Genomic DNA, 18,650 nt, shown 5'->3' with positions numbered 1-18,650 from the left:
GTCTCCCTTTTACATGTTGGATTTGAATACCAGAGTGACAAGACTGGTCAACAGCAGCAGTTAAAATCAGCTCAGAGGACAGGGTGTGTGGGATGTTGAGGGGTGCGGGGTGGGGTCGGGGTTGGGTGCCAGCGTGTCTGACATTTGGCGTGGTTGGGTTGGGGAGGTATGGATATGCTCTTTGACAATCCATGCGTGGTGCTTTGGTCTGGTCTCTTGTTGCTCTTCCTATCTGGTTGTGAGATGGGGGGCTGTGTACTTTGGGGCTTAGCGCCTAAATGCGCCTCTTCGTCTGGGCCGCTGAGGCCACCGTGTGCCTCTTGATCTCCAGAGAGGTGACAGGATGGGCCTGGACAGCGCCGGGAAAGGTAGATGGGAAAAGGCGAGGCACAGGGCTTTCCCGAAACGTGTTATTGTGGAGCCCAGGCATCCAGCGGGATGTTTTCATTCCCCGGCAGAGGTTTGGAGATGTTCTAATCCCAGGAGACACTCCGTACAAACACCAGTCCACTCGCCCAGCCCTCTGTGGTATCGGTTTGGGGATGTTTGGGCCCCCTCCAGGATCATTAGCTCTTCAGGCATTTGGAGATTTTCCTCTGCTGTTGTCACGCAGAGAGAAATGGCATCTCTGTATCTCCAAAGGGAAATTGATGGGGCTTATGCCAAAGCTGCTCCACGATAAGCTTGTTACGGAGTCTGTGGCTCCCTTCAGAAAGTTTGAAGACCTGCCTTTTGTCTGTCCCCCAGCTCTGATTGATGCAGGAGAGGACTTCTCCCGTGAAACAGTGCAAGGTATTGAGGTGGAGAGGAGGCCTTTGAAGTCTGATGATATGTGCCGGCAGTTCAAAGGCTCTGGGATAGACGGCGCTTTGTCTTTCGACTGAAGCGAAGGCCGAAGCCAGCAGTTTTACTGTAAAAGCCGCTGACATGCGCTTGTCTCCTTTTCTTTTTTAGTTTTTTTCTTTTAATCATTTGAAAGGAAACTGTATTTTTCTTTCCAAGGCATGTGAGCCGAATTGTGAAGTTTCGTACATGTGTCCTCTGCACCGTGCTGGACTGTGCCAGGTCAACCAGACCAGAAGGTGATTGATTGTCTAAAGGCCGACTGACCCCTCCAATCTTGGGGAGAGTTTGTAACCCTAGCAACTGGGCCGTAGCCTTTGTTTGAGGCCATCGCTCCCATTGTCTCAGGCCTGTGTAGCGAGAGGGGACATTAGCATGCGGTTGCCGCCGATGGCCTGTGTGTGTGTGTGTGTGTGTGTGTGTGTGTGTGTGTGTGTGTGTGTGTGTGTGTGTGTGTGTGTGTGTCTGTGTGTGTGTCTGTGTGTGTGTCTGTGTGTCTGTGTGTGTGTCTGTGTGTGTGTCTGTGTCTGTGTCTGTGTCTGTGTCTGTGTCTGTGTCTGTGAGTGAGCCGGGAGATGACCCCCTTTGTTCGGGCTGTTCTCTCGGCCTCGGGGGCTGTCCTTATTAATGGGCGCTCTTTTGTTGTCGCGGTGGGAATACATCCACCGTGCCCCCTTTTTCTGGACTCTGCGTGGGCGTTTAGGGTCCCGGGTGAGGCCCAATTCATTATTCACACGGTTACGAATGTTGTCCAGGCAATTTGCCCTCGATTTGATCTCTTCATTGGACGAGCGTGCATCGGGCTTTGATTGGTGGGACGGAGCAATCTTGTGTGATTGCCAGAAGGGACTGAGATTGAGCCGTGGGCCTGTTTGAAGTGGCTGCAGACGGCAGTTTTAGCGGTTAGCGCTGCAGTGGTGACGTCAGGGGGTCACCTGATGGGTCGCGCTCTTCCAACACCTCGCTGACTTTTCCGTTGTCCTGCCTCTCCAGGTGTCCCGACAATTTTGTGGGCAACAGGTGTCAGTTTGCCAACCTGTGCCACCAGCACCCATGCAGGAATGGTGGGACATGCCACCTGGTCCCCCGGGGGGACAAGATGGACTTCACCTGTACCTGCCGTCTGGGCTTCACTGATGACCTGTGCCTGACGCCCAACAACCACGCCTGCCTCAACTCCCCCTGCAAGAACGGAGGCTCCTGCAACCTGCGCAGCCTCACCACCTACGAGTGCAGCTGCCCGCCCGGCTGGTCAGGTAAAGACACTGCCGTACACTCAGAAACAACACTACACTGGACAATGAGAAACTGCAGGTAGTCGCATACTAAAGACTATGTCTGTCTGTGTATTAACTTCATTATGAAATCAACTGGAAAAATGGGTATAAATGCAAGTTAGTAAAGTTATGCAGGCTGTTTACATTATTGCGGTACCAAAAGTATTTCTGAAATAAGGAAGTAGATTGATGTATTTTTTGTGTTTTTTCCCCTTCAGGGAAAACGTGCCAACAGGCCGACCCCTGTGCCTCCAACCCCTGTGCCAACGGCGGACAGTGCACCCCCTTCGAGTCCCACTACATCTGCACCTGCACGTCCGCCTTCTCTGGGCTGACGTGCAAGCAAGACGTGAACGAGTGCGCCCTGAGCCCGTCGCCCTGCAAGAACGGGGGCGCCTGCATCAACGAAGTGGGGTCCTACCACTGCGCATGCCCCGCTGAGTACACGGGAAAGCACTGCGAGACGCTCTACGTGCCCTGCAACCCTTCGCCCTGTCATAATGGCGGCACCTGCGTGCAGAGGGGAGACACATCCTACGAGTGCACCTGTCTGCCAGGTATGACCTGACCCCCGCCGCACTGCTCTGTGACTGGGGAGGGAAGGAAGGGGCTGTTCACTCTCTCCTTATTGTGACTGGTTGTTGCACAAAACTTGAGGATGTGAGTTCAAGATCCCTTGTGTCATTTTGGAACGGACCGAGCAAGGGCTCAAACCTTTGGCAAGCAGAGTGAGAAATTTCAGTTTTAATAATGGTGAGCTTCATTAGGCACTTCCCTGAAAATGGTTTCTCGGAAGTGTTTCTCGGAAAGGTCTGTGTTTGTGTCTCTGTGTGTGTGAGTGTGTCTGTGTGTTTGTGAGTGTGTGTGTGTGTGTGTGTGTGTGTGTGAGAACACAGTGGAGCAGGAAAGCATTGGGTCTTATCAGGAGGAAACGCCTGAGCGGCGACATCCTCCCGGCAGAGCCTGTTGAGACAGGGCAGGGCCTGAGGCCTGCGACTGTAGGGCCCCAGACACATCCACAGAGCTCCTCACAACCTCTGTTCCCAGAGCCTCAAACACATCCACAGAGCTCCTCACAACCTCTGTTCCCAGAGCCTCAAACACATCCACAGAGCTCCTCACAACCTGTGTTCCCAGAGCCCCAGTCACAGCCACAGAGCTCCTCACAACCTGTGTTCCCAGAGCCCCAGTCACAGCCACAGAGCTCCTCACAACCTGTGTTCCCAGAGCCCTAGTCACAGCCACAGAGCTCCTCACAACCTGTGTTCCCAGAGCCCCAGTCACAGCCACAGAGGTCCCCTCAACCTGTGTTCCCAGGGCCCCAGTCACAGCCACAGAGGTCCCCTCAACCTCTGTTGCTCTGTTTCGGAAATCACATGCAGGGCCACACTACAGCACCTTTCTCGTGAGAATCCCTGTGATCGTTCTGGAGCTTTGGCCAGTTCCACTGCTGTGAATAAAATAACTATAGACTCTCTCCCCTAGGTTTTTGCTTCTGGCCTGAAGTGGATGAAGTCACTCATTGTTAAAACCTGTCATCAATTGTTTCAACCTCCGTCTCTTTGATTAAATTGGTTCAGGAACTCATCTATTGTCTAGATGAACAGATTTCAGGGATTACACCCTACCTACCACTGCCCGCCCCCCCCCCCCCCACCAACCAACAACATGCCGTTTTATAAGATTTCTATAATATGATGTCCTACTTTCATAATTCGTCTTGAGTCATCAGCAAAATGCTCATTACAGTAACAGGCGTCATCTTTGATGTCTTTTTAAGAAAATGTCGGTCACAGGAAAATGTTTGTGGTTATTTGTGCTGCTGCTCTGCCTTGAGTCTTCTCTGTGCACTGAAAAGAACACTGGCTGAGTGTGTCATGTAGCAGATAGGGGAGAGGGGACAGGTGGTTGATTAGAAATGCGACGGGCCCGATTTCCTTATCAGTCGCGCCCTCTTGATAAGGACCATCTCGTATGAGGTGTTGGCAGCGTTCAAGGGTCAGAACTCCCTCAGAACGAGCCCTTTGAAGTTCTGAGCCTTGCCTCAATCTTACCCCGCCATACTGTAGTAATGATTTCCTAGTCTTCTGAAACCGTATCATTCACCACACACGCTTTGTTTCCACCCCCCCCCCCCCCCTCGTTTCACTGTTGTAAAAGTACAGACCTCCCTCCAGCCTGCCCGACATGAGAAATGGTGTCTGTGGGAAGACGGCGTGGTTAATTAGTGATGAAAAATGTGGTTAATTGGTAACCTGCCGCAGGCCAGTCTCGTGGTGGCCTGTGCTGGAATTCAGTCAGAGAGGCAGCCAGGCCGTCATTTGTTCCCCCGAGTTGAATATTAATCTCAGTCTGCAGGCCGCTAAAGGCCCCTCCCTGTTCGCCGCTTGCCATTGTGGTGGGAGGCCATCTTTACAGGAGCCGAACCTGCCAGGAAACGTGCAATCGGCAGTGGTGGTTTCCTACACTGAAGGTGTCATCTGAGTGTTGAGCGGGGTGGTGAGAAAGGAGAGGCTCTATTTGGGTGCAGGTGTGCAGGTTTCTGACTGTATGGTGTCTCTTCACAGGTTTCACCAGTCAGAACTGTGAGCACAACATCGACGACTGTCCCGAACACCGCTGCGAGAATGGTGGGACCTGCGTGGACGGTGTGAACACCTACAACTGCCAGTGCCGTCCCGACTGGACAGGTAACCCCTCAGCGACCCCCAGAGTCTTCTTTGCTCTCTCTCTCTCTCTCTCTCTCTCTCTCTCTCTCTCTCTGTCTCTCTCTCTCTGTCTCTCTCTCTGTCTCTCTCTCTGTCTCTGTCTCTCTCTGTCTGCCTCTCTTCTCTCTCTCTCTCTCTCTCTCTCTCTCTCTCTCTCTCTCTCTCTCTCTGCCTCTGTCTGCCTCTCTCTCTCTGTCTCTCTCTCTCTGTCTCTCTTTCTCTTGCTCTCTCCCTCCATCCCCAGTTGGCTGAAAACGGCGTCCTCTCCTCTCTATCGCCCCCTTCAGGCCAGTACTGCACGGCGGACGTGGACGAGTGCCAGCTGATGCCCAACGCGTGCCAGAACGGCGGCACGTGCCACAACACGCACGGCGGCTACCACTGCGTGTGCGTGAACGGCTGGACGGGCGACGACTGCAGCGAGAACATCGATGACTGTGCCAGCGCCGCCTGCTATGCGGGGGCCACCTGCCACGACCGCGTGGCGTCCTTCTTCTGCCAGTGCCCCCACGGTCGCACCGGTGAGGAGCCCCTTCCGCTGGACCGCCGGCTCATTACAACCGCTTCTTTATCTCCTCTTCTTTTCTTTTTCCTGCTCCTGTCCTGGAGCAGGTAAAAGAGTAGGTAAAAGACCTACCAATCAAGGTCCGCCATCTTTAAGAACATTCCAACCGTGTTAAATGTTCTTCCCTATCCGTTTCCCTTTGGGCATGAGAACATCAGCACATCCTTTGTGGAAGGATGATGTATAAATGATCGACCTGAGGGTACACCTCTCCCCAACTGCCACACGTATGCCGTGTCTGTAACTGACCTCGAACTGACGTTTGAATGAGCACGGACATTGGGTTCGCCTAATTCACTTTTTCTCGATTTCCCCGTCTTCATTTAGTTTTTCCTAGCCTCTCCTGATGGGACTAGAAAAAGAAAGAAAGAAAAAAGAGGAGAAAAATAAGCGGTTGGAATAAAATGGAAAGAAGGCCTCTGCTTTCCCAGCTGACCTCTGACCTCTGTTTACCCCCCGTTTCAGGCCTGCTGTGTCACCTGGACGATGCCTGTATCAGCAACCCCTGCCAGAAAGGTTCCAACTGCGACACCAACCCTGTCAACGGCAAGGCCATCTGCACCTGCCCCCCTGGCTACACGGGCTCCGCCTGCAGCCAGGACATCGATGAGTGTTCTCTGGGTGAGAGACTGCTTCTGAGACTCGCCAGGACCAGGCCAGAAACGGTGTATACTATACAGCGGTGTAGATATGTAATGGTACAATAGGTCATTTCGGACTTCTAATGGTCAAGAGGGGAATCGCAGCAACAAACAATCTCAAACCACAACCCTGTTTATCCCACCCTTTCTCTGTGAATGTGCTGAAGTTGAAATGTGCTGTATAGATAAAGTTTAATATTAGTATCATATGCTCTTGTGTATGTGTGCACTACCTGTTGTATGGAGCTGATGGGAAGGACTGCGTTGCACGCATTTCAGGTGCAAACCCGTGCGAACACGGAGGGAAGTGCCTGAACACCAAGGGCTCGTTCACATGCAGATGCATGCAGGGATACAACGGCCCCCGCTGCGAGCTGGACATCAATGAGTGCATATCCAACCCCTGCCAGAACGATGCCACCTGTCTGGACCAGATCGGAGGCTTCAGCTGCATCTGCATGCAAGGTGGGTTTCGCCCATGGACCCTACAGGTATTTCCATTAGCTGGGTTTCACCCATGGGCCCTACAGGTATTTCCATTAGCTGGGTTTCACCCATGGACCCTACAGGTATTTCCATTAGCTTGGTTTCACCCATGGGCCCTATGGGTATTTCCATTATTACCTCATGGGCTGTTCCTTTTGCCTTTTGGTGAGATATGACCGTGTTATTTTTGGCTGTGTCTAAGCATCCTTTGAGACTGGAGGTGCCCCCTTACTCACTATGCTAATTGGCTGGTTTCTCCACAGTAATGACAATGCCTTTGTTTCACCACTGGGGGGAGGTGATGGGTGGAGGGGGAGGAAGAGAAACTCATAAGTTGTAACAGGAGAGTGACTTTGTGAACCTCTTGGGTGGATTTAGTATATGCAGTCAGTCATTGACTTGCATGAACGAACAAAGGTATTGATCTCATTAGCAAAGACTCTACCATTGGTTAAAATCGGCGATGAACAGACATCCAAGATGGCTCCATCCATTTTAGGAATTTGGATGGCTCCACCTATTTTGGTCCTGAGGCTCCATAAATTGCCTAAAGTGATGGGTAGTGATTGCTGAATGATAACTGAATTTCTGTTTCTCCAGGGTATGACGGCGTGTTCTGCGAGATTAACGTCGACGAGTGTGCCACCATGCCCTGCCTGAACAACGGGAAATGCATTGACGGGATCAACACCTTCCGATGCGAATGCCCCACAGGTACGTGGGGGGAACACTGCCGCACGTCAAGACACTCCGAATCTGTGCAAATCTGGAATGCTGAGCCATTCACACAGCAGTCTCAGGAAAACAGTTAGCAATTTTCAGACCTAACGCTAAAGTACTAATGCATTGTTTTTTGGGAATTAGGAGCAACCCGCCAACTAGGTTTGTTGCGGTTTTCTTTTTTTTAACACTTCAATTTCACGGCGTGTAATTCCCAGGAAGAGGTTTCTCTGGGATGATTTTGGGATTGCGTTGAGGTCCTGCTGGGCCAGCGCAGAGGCACTTGTTTGACTCAGAAAGGAAATGTATGAAGGGGTAAGAGAGGAGGATTGTTCTTCTTAATCTCCCCCCTCTTTCATATCACCATGGCAGTGAAGCAGTGTTATTTGCCAGGAAAAATAGTCCAGACCTTCCAGAGGAGGATCAAAGGGGCGATGAGTGAAAGGAGCAGGCCTCTCCCAGTTGATAGACTTTGAATTCAGGGATCCCTTGGAATTAATGCGGAGGGTACAGCAGCAGGAATGAACTCCTAAAAAACTTGCCCCTTCCCGCGCTGCGTTCAGGAGGGAGGGGGGGAGGTCTGAATGGGGAGGCCGCCACACCAAAGCGCGCGCAGACGGTTAATCTCGGCGAGGAGGCCGGGAGCAGGCTTCAGATGGAAATGAGCCTCGAGCGGCCCTCCATTCAGCCTCGTACGCGCCATATCCATGGAAACCCCCAGCGCGGCTAGGAAATCTCTCCTCCCTGAGGCCCGGAGAAAATCCCTCTCCGCTCAACTCAGGAGGCCGGCGGGAGCCTTCAAACTAGGTCCCCTCAACATGCTTTTAATACAAAACGAGACTACTTTGGAAATATGGAGAGTTTGGATTTTGTGTGTGAAAATGTCTACCCCACTTGTCATTGAAACATTTTTGCGCAGTTGCTGTACGCAATTTGTAGTGGGCATGTCCTCACGCGATTGAAAACGTGAGGTTCTAAGTGTCAGACTCCCCAATTAAAGTGAACCATAAGAATAACTAATGAAAAGTGAAAGCCTGCTGCTGATTTTTTTTAACTTTGTTTTTCCCCGAGGTTTGAATAACAGGGGTCAGAGGTCAAGCGGGGCCCTTTCTGTCGGGCGTTCCGTGCGAGGGGTGGGGAGAACGCACATTGTGATGTAAAAGTTTGGGGGACAAAAGGAAAGCAACTCATCTCCTCTTCGGGTTTGAAAAGACAGTTCTGCCTTTGTCTGGTGTTCCTCGTTATGAAGGGCTTGGAATTTGTTTTCTTCTACTAAAAAAAAAATAAAAAAAGTTCAGATTGAGACTCCCCTATTTGAAAGAGCGAAAGGGAACATGAAAAGCTTGGGGTACAGATGCCTGAATGGGGCAGTAGATCTTCCGCTCGTTTCCTCCCGGCTATGCCGCCCTGTGGCGTGGCCTACGTTGTGTGGCTCGTGAGAGCGGACCACGTAGAGCTGTCCGAGCTTTGCAAGTCCCCGGATATCATTCCCGCCCTGCTTGCTTTCCCAGGATTCTCTGGGAACCTGTGCCAGGTGGACATTGACGAGTGCGCCAGCACGCCTTGCAAGAACGGGGCCAAGTGCACCGACGGGCCCAACAAGTACACCTGTGAATGCACTGAAGGTATGGGGAGATGCGGTTAAATGTGCCCGCGTCGCTTCGTCTTCTGCTCTTTCCCCAGCGGCAGTGTGAACACATTCACATTCGTTTTTTGTGTTACACAGGCTACGCTGGGCCTCACTGTGAAATGGACATTGACGAGTGCTCTTCGAACCCCTGCCACTACGGGACCTGCAGGGACGGCCTGGCCACCTTCACCTGTTTCTGCAGGCCCGGCTACACCGGCCGCCTGTGCGAAACCAACATCAACGAGTGCCAGAGCCAGCCCTGTCAGAACGGGGGCACCTGCCAGGACAAGGAGAACGCCTACGTCTGCATCTGCCCCAAGGGCACCTCGGGTGAGCCGACGCCCTGCCTTAACACTACAGTTCCCATCAGCCCCTAACGTTGAGCACACTGCACACAGGCACGGTTAGCATGCAGTTCTAACATTGCAGTGTGGGAAATGTAGTGGCGATTATTGCACTTTTAAATTATTTGATTAAGTGTCCTGTGAATCGAAAGAGTCTGAAGTTCCCGTTTGCCTCTTCCCTCAGGGTTCAACTGCGAGACCAACCTGGACGACTGCAAGAACAACCCGTGTGACTACGGGAAGTGCATCGACAAAATCAACGGTTACGAGTGTGCCTGTGAGCCCGGTTACACAGGTGAGGGTGTGGGTGTGGGGGGGGGGGGGTCTCGGGGGTGTGAGGCGACAGGTGGCGAGCGGGTTGACTTGGCAGCAGGCTGGTCTCGGCTTACCTGCGTCAGGTGAAGGAACAGTGACTCCCAGTCTCCAGTCTGCCACACAAGACATGCAAGCCCCTGCTTTGTTCATTTACTGAAAAGATTTAATGAAGCCTGGATTTTAAAAAGCTTGAAAGGTGATCTTTTAAAAGGGGGAAGTTGGTTGGTGCTTTAAAGACAGCTGAAACCTTTTTTTCTTTTTCTTTTTTTTTAAAGCTCGCTTGATATTATGAGGCTTCAAGAGAATAGTATTTCGAGCATAGACAAAAAAAAAAGATTTTATTTCGAGAGCTTTATGCCGCTGGTAGAAAATGATGCATTTCAAACCGGTTTTGCTGGTTCTTTGTGACAAAGGGAAATATCTTGTGCGCTGTGGGTACTTGATCCCAAAAGGAAGTTTGAGGGGTGGGGGGTCTGGCTTGCAGTGTTGTCATCAGGAGTGTGCGTCTGTAATCTCTGACAACTTTAATTCGCAAGATGAAAGGTTCCTAATTGAACCACAAAAATCCCTGAACAGGAATCCCCTTGGACGATTCCCATGGGGATCGAGTTGCAGAGGCCCTGTTCAGCTGCCCGGGTGGGGTGGCGGAGGCGGGCTGGGGGGCAAATGGCGGGGTGGCGGGGGCTGAACCTCACCTGCCTCGTACCCCAGCCACTGCCAGTGGGCTACAGTACTCCACCCTCCACCCGCTCCCCTCTCTCCCTCAATGCAGGCTTTCTTCTGCCCGCTGCAAGCCTGTGTGTAGAGTTACACCCCCCTCGGCGACTCCACTCTTTCTCAGAATCTGGAGGGATTCGAATCTGTGACAAAAGTGTATTGTAGTTTATGATGCGACCCAGCGCCCATTCGCATTTTTAATTAATAAAGAGGACTGGGTTAATCGCTGTTTGGTCGACTATGGAGGTCTCCCCTTCTCTCCTTGTGAACAGACCTCCAGTAAGGGACTGTACCGTTACGTCTGGTGCTGTCTTTGTTCGCATCATTATTCTGGGCTTATGTGGATCTGCAACTCAAGTTTGAGCTTGTGAACACTCCCTCTGCACCATCAACAAACCCTAACCAGAACATTTCATTACGGTCGATAAATGTTTCCGCATTTTGGGGGATACCTGTAACGGCCAGCAGGGGCTGTTTTTCCTCTTCGCTTCGGGGGGTTGAATTCCGAAAGGCTTCCTGGCTCCTTATCGGTCACAAGGCGCTGATGTCGTTTGCGTTGGTTTTTTTCAGGAACGATGTGCAACATCAACATCAACGAGTGCGCTCTGAACCCCTGCCACAACGGCGGGACCTGCGTCGACGGCATCAACGGCTTCACCTGCCAGTGCCCGGAGGGCTACCACGACGCCACCTGCCTCTCGCAGGTCAACGAGTGCATCAGCAACCCCTGCATCCACGGGCACTGCCAGGACCAGGTCAACGGGTGAGTGGCAACGCCGTGGAGACGGACCGCCGCCCAGGGCTGCGCGCTACAGCGCGTGTTTATCGTCATGGAGATCTGACCGTGCAAGATAATCTCATCGCATAAGAACTTGAATCGCTTGAACTGCGATTGCTAGTACTTATTTTAACTGCTGTTCCGTTCTGATTGGTGGTTCATGTGCAATTTGTTCAATAGATGCATGTTGGAAATAATGTATTTGTTGTCATTGTCATCTATGGTGGCAGTTTATCTAAAGAAGAAAGATATTAGAATGTTTCAAAAAAACGATCACATATTGCATAGTTTCCTTCTATCGTACAGCGCTAGTAGCGCTAGTAGTAGTAGTAGTAGTAGTAGTAGTTTATTTAGGTCCTTATTAACAATTTTTACAGAATGAATGCACATAGAAATAATGAATAACAATATTGACCGAAAAGGTGTAGGCTGCAGCTTTAGCTTATTACACCCTTATTACTACCCTTTCTACATAACATATTCACATATTCACATAGTCAGCCCTTTCACTACTAGGCTTAGGCTATACAAAAACAAAACATAATGGAAACAAAAACAAGTTCAAAACGCAATAATAACCATACCTCAGTTTTTTGTTTTAACATATTTTTTTTAAAGTGTACTCCACATTTTTCATTCCTTGTCAGAAATATTCCACACCGCCACTCCTAACTGTTCTCAGACGGCACCAAACTGTTATCTGACGGCGGCCATCTCTCTCCCTCTCTCAGCTATAAGTGCCTCTGTGACTCGGGCTGGAGCGGCCCCAACTGCGACATCAACAACAACGAGTGCGAGTCCAACCCCTGCATGAACGGGGGCACCTGCAAGGACATGACCAGCGGCTACGTCTGCACCTGCCGGGCCGGCTTCAGCGGTCAGTACGCCTACCCTGCCCACGGTGCTCCTGTGAGACCACGCCGTTCCTGTCTCCCCCCCCCCCTCTAACCCGTGTGCTCTCTCGACCTTGTGCCCGTAGGTCCTAACTGCCAAACTAACATCAACGAGTGTGCTTCCAACCCGTGCCTGAATCAGGGGAGCTGCATCGACGATGTGGCTGGCTATAAGTGCAACTGCGTGCTGCCTTATACTGGTACGCTGGGTTTGTTCTCGTTATGTTTAACGGCTGCAGTGCTTCTGTTCCTGTTGTATTTGTTTTTTGTTTTTTTTTTACATCTCTGGGAACACAGTGAAAGCATGGAAGTGCAGTGTCGTGTTTTTCTTTAACGAAGCCAACCTTAAACCTCAGCAGATTGACTTCCCATTGACTGCGTTTGCCTCCGAGGTTGTGTACGGACGTGTGCGCTTTCGTTACGACAATGCCAGCAAATATTTTTCTCCTGGTGTTCTCTTTCCTATCTCAGTTGTTTAAGAAAACACTTGGACCGGTCCGGTGCAGAGATTTTTTCAATTCTCGATGTCGTCTTTTTGGAAAAATCCACACGGGCGTCAGGCTGCAATAATACAGAGCTGTTGGTGTTGGGGTGGGAACTGCTGCTTGATCCATTTCCTGTTTCCCTGCTTCCTGATTCTGGTCTCAGAGAACAGCAAACGCTTACACAATGGCAGGAAACCACGGTGCACTTCCTGCCCAGCGCTGGGGGGGTGGGCAGGGTTGAGATTAAACTCTGCAACCTTTCAGAATTAATGTAGAAAGCTCACAGTGTGTCCAGGAACAACTACACTTGTGTGGCTGTCCAAAGATAGTATTATTAATTGTGTTAAATGTGCACAGTTTTTAAAAACACCATTTGCGGAGGATTGGGTGGGAAAAAAGGGAAATGTACCATATCTGTAAAGTCAAGTGAAGCACATTCATAATCAGGATGTATTTTTGGCCAATTTGTGTCTGTGAGCCTGTGTCGGATAATGTGCTAAAAATACTGTGTGACGTATGTCCCGTAGGTGAGAAATGTGAAGATCTGCTGGCACCGTGTAGCTCTCGGCCCTGTAAAAACGGGGGAGTGTGTCAGGAGTCCGAGGACTACGAGAGCTTCTCCTGTGTGTGCCCTGAGGGCTGGCAAGGTGAGGTCTCCTCTATTCTCTGTGCCTCTCCTAACCCGGCCAGAAAGGGCTGGTCCTTACAAATGCAGTTTCCCCAACATGCCAGCAGATGGCGCCAGAGCGGATTCAGCAAGACCGCTTATGTGCATGTTCGCACCTCTCCCCTCGCGCAGGTCAAACCTGTGAAATCGACATAAACGAGTGTGTGAAGAACCCATGCCGCAACGGCGCCACCTGCCAGAACAGCATCGGCAGCTACCAGTGCCTCTGCCGGGCGGGTTTCTCCGGGCCCAAGTGTGAGGTGGACATCGACGACTGCAAGCCCAGTAAGCGCAGCCCTCCCCTTTTACACCGCGTTAACGAAACCCCCCCAGCCCCTGTGACCAGGGCTGTACAGTGCTCCCATTTTAGGACCATTTGCTCCTGAAAATTGACGTGTGCTAATAATGTAGGAGCACATCTACTCATCGTTGATGTGTAGGGTGCTCCTTTTTAATTTAGGGGTACACATGCCTCTTGGGAAAATGTTAGAGTAGAGCCCTGCCTGTGTCGGTTGAGTCTCACAGCCCCCCCCCCCCCCCCTCCCCCCGCCCCCAGACCCCTGCAGCAACGGAGGCCTGTGCAAAGACGGGGTGGCTAACTTCGTCTGCACCTGCCCGCCCGGCTTCCGGGGTCCCAAGTGCGAGGAGGACATCAACGAGTGCGACAGCGGCCCCTGCAGGAACGGGGCCAACTGCACCGACTGCGTCAACAGCTACACCTGCACCTGCCCCTCCGGCTTCAGCGGGATCCACTGCGAGAACAACACGCCCGACTGCACCGAGAGGTAGGCCCCCGCGCCAGGCCACTGCGACGTCCGCCCCTCTCTCTGTCTGCCCCTCTCTCTGTCTGCCCCTCTCTCTGTCTGCCCCTCTCTCTGTCTGCCCCTCTCTCTGTCAGGCGTCAGGCCCCTCTCTCTGTCGGCCCCTCTCTCTGTCTGCCCCTCTCTCTGTCTGCCCCTCTCTCTGTCTGCCCCTCTCTCTGTCAGCCCCTCTCTCTGTCAGCCCCTCTCTCTGTCGGCCCCTCTCTCTGTCAGGCCCCTCTCTCTGTCAGCCCCTCTCTCTGTCAGGCCCTCTCTCTGTCAGCCCCTCTCTCTGTCTGCCCCTCTCTCTGTCTGCCCCTCTCTCTGTCTGCCCCTCTCTCTGTCTGCCCCTCTCTCTGTCTGCCCCTCTCTCTGTCTGCCCCTCTCTCTGTCTGCCCCTCTCTCTGTCTGCCCCTCTCTCTGTCAGGCCCCTCTCTCTGTCAGGCCCCTCTCTCTGTCTGCCCCTCTCTCTGTCAGCCTCCACCTGCTTTAATCCTCTGCTGCCCCCTGTGGTGGCATGCTGAAGTGCCACGCATGAGGCTCAGGGTTTTGCACAAGAAATGTTCCTGGCTTTTAAAGCCAAGGATTTTGCCTGACTCGTACTTGGTGAAGATTTAGACGACACAGGAAATTACTTTTAGAAAGTGACCCTAAAATCTAAGCGCTTTTGCGAAATAACGGTTTATAAAATAAGTCTCTGCCCAGAAACGCTACATGTTTTTCATAAACGGATGATTCTGCTTGCGTTCCCAGCTCCTGCTTTAACGGTGGCACGTGTGTGGACGGCATCAACACCTTCACCTGCCTGTGCCCTCCTGGCTTCACCGGCAGCTACTGCCAGCACGACATCAACGAGTGCGACTCCAAGCCCTGCCTCAACGGGGGCACCTGCCAGGACAGCTACGGGACCTACAAGTGCACCTGCCCCCACGGGTACACCGGCCTCAACTGCCAGGTACGGGGGTGGTGTGGTGAAACCCTGTCTGAAGCTGTTTAAGGCCCTGCTTAAGGCCCTGTCTGAGGCCCTGCTTAAGGCCCTGTTTGAAGCCCTGTTAGAGGCTGTTTAAGGCCCTGTTTAAGGCCCTGTTTAAGGCCCTGTTTAAGGCCCTGTTTAAGGCCCTGTTTGAAGCCCTGGTGCTGAGTTTTGCTTGGCCCTCTCCCCTCAGAACCTGGTGCGCTGGTGTGACTCGTCTCCCTGTAAGAACGGCGGGACCTGTTGGCACAAAGGCACCACGTACAGCTGCAGGTGCCCCAGCGTCTGGACCGGCCTGTACTGTGACGTGCCCAGGGTCTCCTGTGAGGTGGCAGCCCAGCAACAAGGTGTGTGTGCGTGCATTTGCCTGTGTGTGCGCCTGTGTGTGCGCCTACATGTGTCTGTGTGTGTATGTGCCTAAGTGTGTGTGCGTGTGTGTGCGTGTGTGTGCGTGTGTGTGCGTGTGTGTGCGTGTGTGTGCCTACATGTCTGTGTGTCAGTGTGTCTGTGTAAATGTGTGTGAACTGTTCTGTGTATGGTCCAGGCTGGTTCACCTGCAGTCCTAAGCGTGTTGCTCTGTCCTCTCCAGGCGTGGACGTGGCTCACTTGTGCAGGAACTCGGGGCAGTGTCTGGACGCTGGAAACACGCACTACTGCCGCTGCCAGGCCGGGTACATGGGCAGCTACTGCGAGGAGCAGGTGGACGAGTGCTCCCCCAACCCCTGCCAGAACGGGGCCACCTGCACAGACTACCTGGGAGGGTACACCTGCGAGGTGAGCCCCACCAGTCACTCTGCAGCCTGTGTGTGTGTGTGTGTGTGTGTGTGTGTGTGTGTGTGTGTGTGTGTGTGTGTGTGTGAGAGTGTGAGAGTGTGAGAGTGTGAGAGTGTGAGAGTGTGAGAGTGTGAGAGTGTGAGAGTGTGAGAGTGTGAGGTATTTATCAGTGCAGTATACAGTGCCCCACTGGGACTGGAATCCAGGGAGCTAACAACTGCACCGCATCCAGACCGAAGCTGTCCTCTGGTCAGTTGCACAGGGGCTGAAAGGTTGATGTTAATGTAGGTCTCCTGCGGAAGCCGGGCATTTGAATTATTGAAAGCGCAAAACAGCCAGGTGGACAGAAATGTGTGATTAATGTCAGCCGTTGAACTCCTCTGTTCTCTCCTTCTCTCCCTCTCCCTCTCTCTCTCTCTCTCTCTCTCTCTCTCTCTCTCTCTCTCCCCCTCTCTCTCTCTCAGTGTGTGCCAGGGTATCACGGGGTGAACTGCTCCCTGGATATCAACGAGTGCCTGTCCCAGCCCTGCCAGCATGGAGGGACCTGCATCGACCTGATCAATACCTACAGATGCTCTTGTCCCTACGGAGCGCAAGGTCAGGGCACTGCCCCCCCACAACCCCCCCCCCCCACCTCCGCACAACCCCCCTTTCCCTATCCCTCTCCCTCTCTCCACGCTTCATTAATTAGGGCTTAACAATGCCCAGCACCTGTCTATAAATCTATCCTGAGGGATACAGGCATTGATTTTTTTACAAACACACAAAGAAATATTTATATTCACCAAAGTCTTTTATCTGGGGCATCGAAACTCCTTTATTAGCAAAATGTTCTGTTTTTGAACATAATAAATGGAAAAATATTACTGTCTGCATGTCCTGCATGTGATTTGAAGCGGAGTTTTTTGGGGGATTAATGTCGCGTTTGTCCTGCCGAGACCCTGACCGTGTTCCTCCACGGTGCAGGCGTTCACTGCGAAATCAACGTGGACGACTGCACCCCCTTCGCCGACCCCGTCACGCACGAGCCCAAGTGCTTCAACAACGGGAAGTGTGTGGACCTGGTGGGGGGGTACCAGTGCCACTGCCCGCCGGGGTACGTGGGCAAACGCTGCGAGGGCGACGTCAACGAGTGCCTGTCTGACCCCTGCGACCCCCGCGGCACCTACAACTGCGTGCAGCTCACCAACAGCTACCGCTGCGAGTGCCGCACCGGCTTCACAGGTAACCACGGCAACCCGGAGCCTCGCCTGCACGCCCGCCCGACCCCCGGAGCTCCGCTCGTGGGGTCTTCCGTCTGCTCTGGCCCCTCTGTGGCGGGCTTCCCACACGAGCTTCTCACAATAATCCAGAACAGCAGAGATGTAGGCTCTTCAGCCTGCAGTTTGACACCTTAACGTTAGCCTTAGGGTCAGCCTGTAGTCCAGTGGCTAAGGGACATGACTGGGACCTGGAAGGCTGGTGGTTCGAGCCCCGGTGTAGCCATGACACAATCTGAGCAAGGCCCTTAACCCCGCATTGCTCCAGGGGGGATTGTCCCCTGCTTAGTCTAATCAACTGTAACTCGCTGTGGATGAAAGCATCAACTGATTAGCTCATGTAAAGTAACCCCTGTTAGGTTTAAGGAATCATACAGCGGGCTGTCAGCCTCAGACCTGCACAAACCAATCGCATTACTTTTCCCTGCTTGGTATAAACACTGAGCGAATCAAATCTGTGGGTCAATGGTGATAACATTGGCTGCGCTCATATTGGGCGTTGAAGTGTCGCTCCACCAGCTCTGGTGTTGCGTCAACATAACCTGGCCTCCCATTTCCCATTGATTTCCCTTGTTCTCGTCCATTAACTCTGTTTAAAACGATACTGAGGTGTGCTAATGTAGCAGTGGACAGCCTCGTTATTGTGGGACGGACGCCGTCTCTAACGCAGTGTTACCCGTGGCTTCGCAGGGCAGCGCTGTGACACGGTGTTCGACGGCTGTAAGGGCAAACCGTGCCGCAACGGAGGGACCTGCGCCGTGGCCAGCAACACCCCCCAGGGCTTCATCTGCAAGTGTCCCCCGGTGAGTTAGACTCCGCTCACGCTAATCCGCCACAACCGTGACGCACAGCTCCGGGCCGTAAGCTTTCTGCTTCCCGTCCCCCGGTCTGGAGCCGGGCCGGGCCAGGACAGGAGGGTGAGAGACTGACCGTTTGTTCTCGGCCTCCGCAGGGCTACACGGGCTCCACCTGCGAATACGACGCGCAGTCCTGCGGCAGCCTCCACTGCCAGAACGACGGCACCTGCATCTCGGGCAACAAGAGCCCGCGGTGCCTGTGTCCGGAGGCCTTCACCGGCCCCGAGTGCCAGTTCCCCACCGACAGCCCCTGCAACAGCAACCCCTGCTACAACGGGGGCACGTGCGAGTACACCGCCGAGGCGCCCTACTACCACTGCGTGTGCCCCACCAACTTCAACGGCCTGCTGTGCCACATCCTGGACTACACCTTCCCCGGGGGGTTCGGCCGCGACATCACGCCGCCGCCCGAGATCACGGTCAGCTGCGAGATCCAGCAGTGCGAGGAGCGCAAGGGCAACAAGATCTGCGACTCGCTGTGCAACGACCACGCCTGCGGCTGGGACGGGGGCGACTGCTCGCTCAACTTCAACGACCCCTGGAAGAACTGCTCCGCCTCGCTGCAGTGCTGGCGCTACTTCAACGACGGGAAGTGCGACCGGCAGTGCGACAACGCCGGCTGCCTGTACGACGGCTTCGACTGCCAGAACCTGGAGGGCCAGTGCAAGTGAGTGCACGCACACGCACACACGCACACACACACACACGCACACACACACACACACACACACTCACACTCACACACGCACGCACGCACACACACACACACACACACTCTCACACACGCACACACACACACACACACACACACGCACGCACGCACACACACACACACGCTCACACGCGCACACACACACACACACACACACACACGCACTCACACATGTACACACACATGCACACACACACACACACACA

At 53.1% G+C, this 18,650-nt stretch overlaps 1 protein-coding gene across 2 annotated transcripts in view; it reads left to right on the top strand.

Moving 5' to 3' along the window:
• Positions 1-18,650, top strand: part of notch1a (notch receptor 1a) — a 40,129-nt gene that overhangs the window by 10,980 nt on the left and 10,499 nt on the right. The window contains exons 3-25 of one of the 2 annotated variants that reach the window (XM_061262426.1): positions 1,837-2,099; positions 2,339-2,677; positions 4,688-4,810; positions 5,116-5,349; positions 5,859-6,014; positions 6,314-6,499; positions 7,121-7,234; positions 8,752-8,865; positions 8,967-9,200; positions 9,399-9,509; positions 10,817-11,009; positions 11,756-11,901; positions 12,004-12,117; positions 12,930-13,049; positions 13,202-13,354; positions 13,626-13,854; positions 14,623-14,824; positions 15,036-15,189; positions 15,432-15,616; positions 16,081-16,213; positions 16,583-16,840; positions 17,566-17,678; positions 17,828-18,399. In XM_061262426.1, coding sequence (XP_061118410.1) covers positions 1,837-2,099; positions 2,339-2,677; positions 4,688-4,810; positions 5,116-5,349; positions 5,859-6,014; positions 6,314-6,499; positions 7,121-7,234; positions 8,752-8,865; positions 8,967-9,200; positions 9,399-9,509; positions 10,817-11,009; positions 11,756-11,901; positions 12,004-12,117; positions 12,930-13,049; positions 13,202-13,354; positions 13,626-13,854; positions 14,623-14,824; positions 15,036-15,189; positions 15,432-15,616; positions 16,081-16,213; positions 16,583-16,840; positions 17,566-17,678; positions 17,828-18,399 — 4,446 coding nt within the window. The remainder of the gene's footprint in view (positions 1-1,836; positions 2,100-2,338; positions 2,678-4,687; positions 4,811-5,115; positions 5,350-5,858; positions 6,015-6,313; positions 6,500-7,120; positions 7,235-8,751; positions 8,866-8,966; positions 9,201-9,398; positions 9,510-10,816; positions 11,010-11,755; positions 11,902-12,003; positions 12,118-12,929; positions 13,050-13,201; positions 13,355-13,625; positions 13,855-14,622; positions 14,825-15,035; positions 15,190-15,431; positions 15,617-16,080; positions 16,214-16,582; positions 16,841-17,565; positions 17,679-17,827; positions 18,400-18,650) is intronic. The other variant, XM_061262427.1, reaches the window with a different exon arrangement.

Source organism: Conger conger, chromosome 12 (genome assembly GCF_963514075.1).
Source record: "Conger conger chromosome 12, fConCon1.1, whole genome shotgun sequence".
Classification (NCBI taxonomy): domain Eukaryota; kingdom Metazoa; phylum Chordata; class Actinopteri; order Anguilliformes; family Congridae; genus Conger; species Conger conger.
Note: the sequence above shows the minus strand (reverse complement) of the source record. Positions and strands in the feature narration are given on the sequence as shown.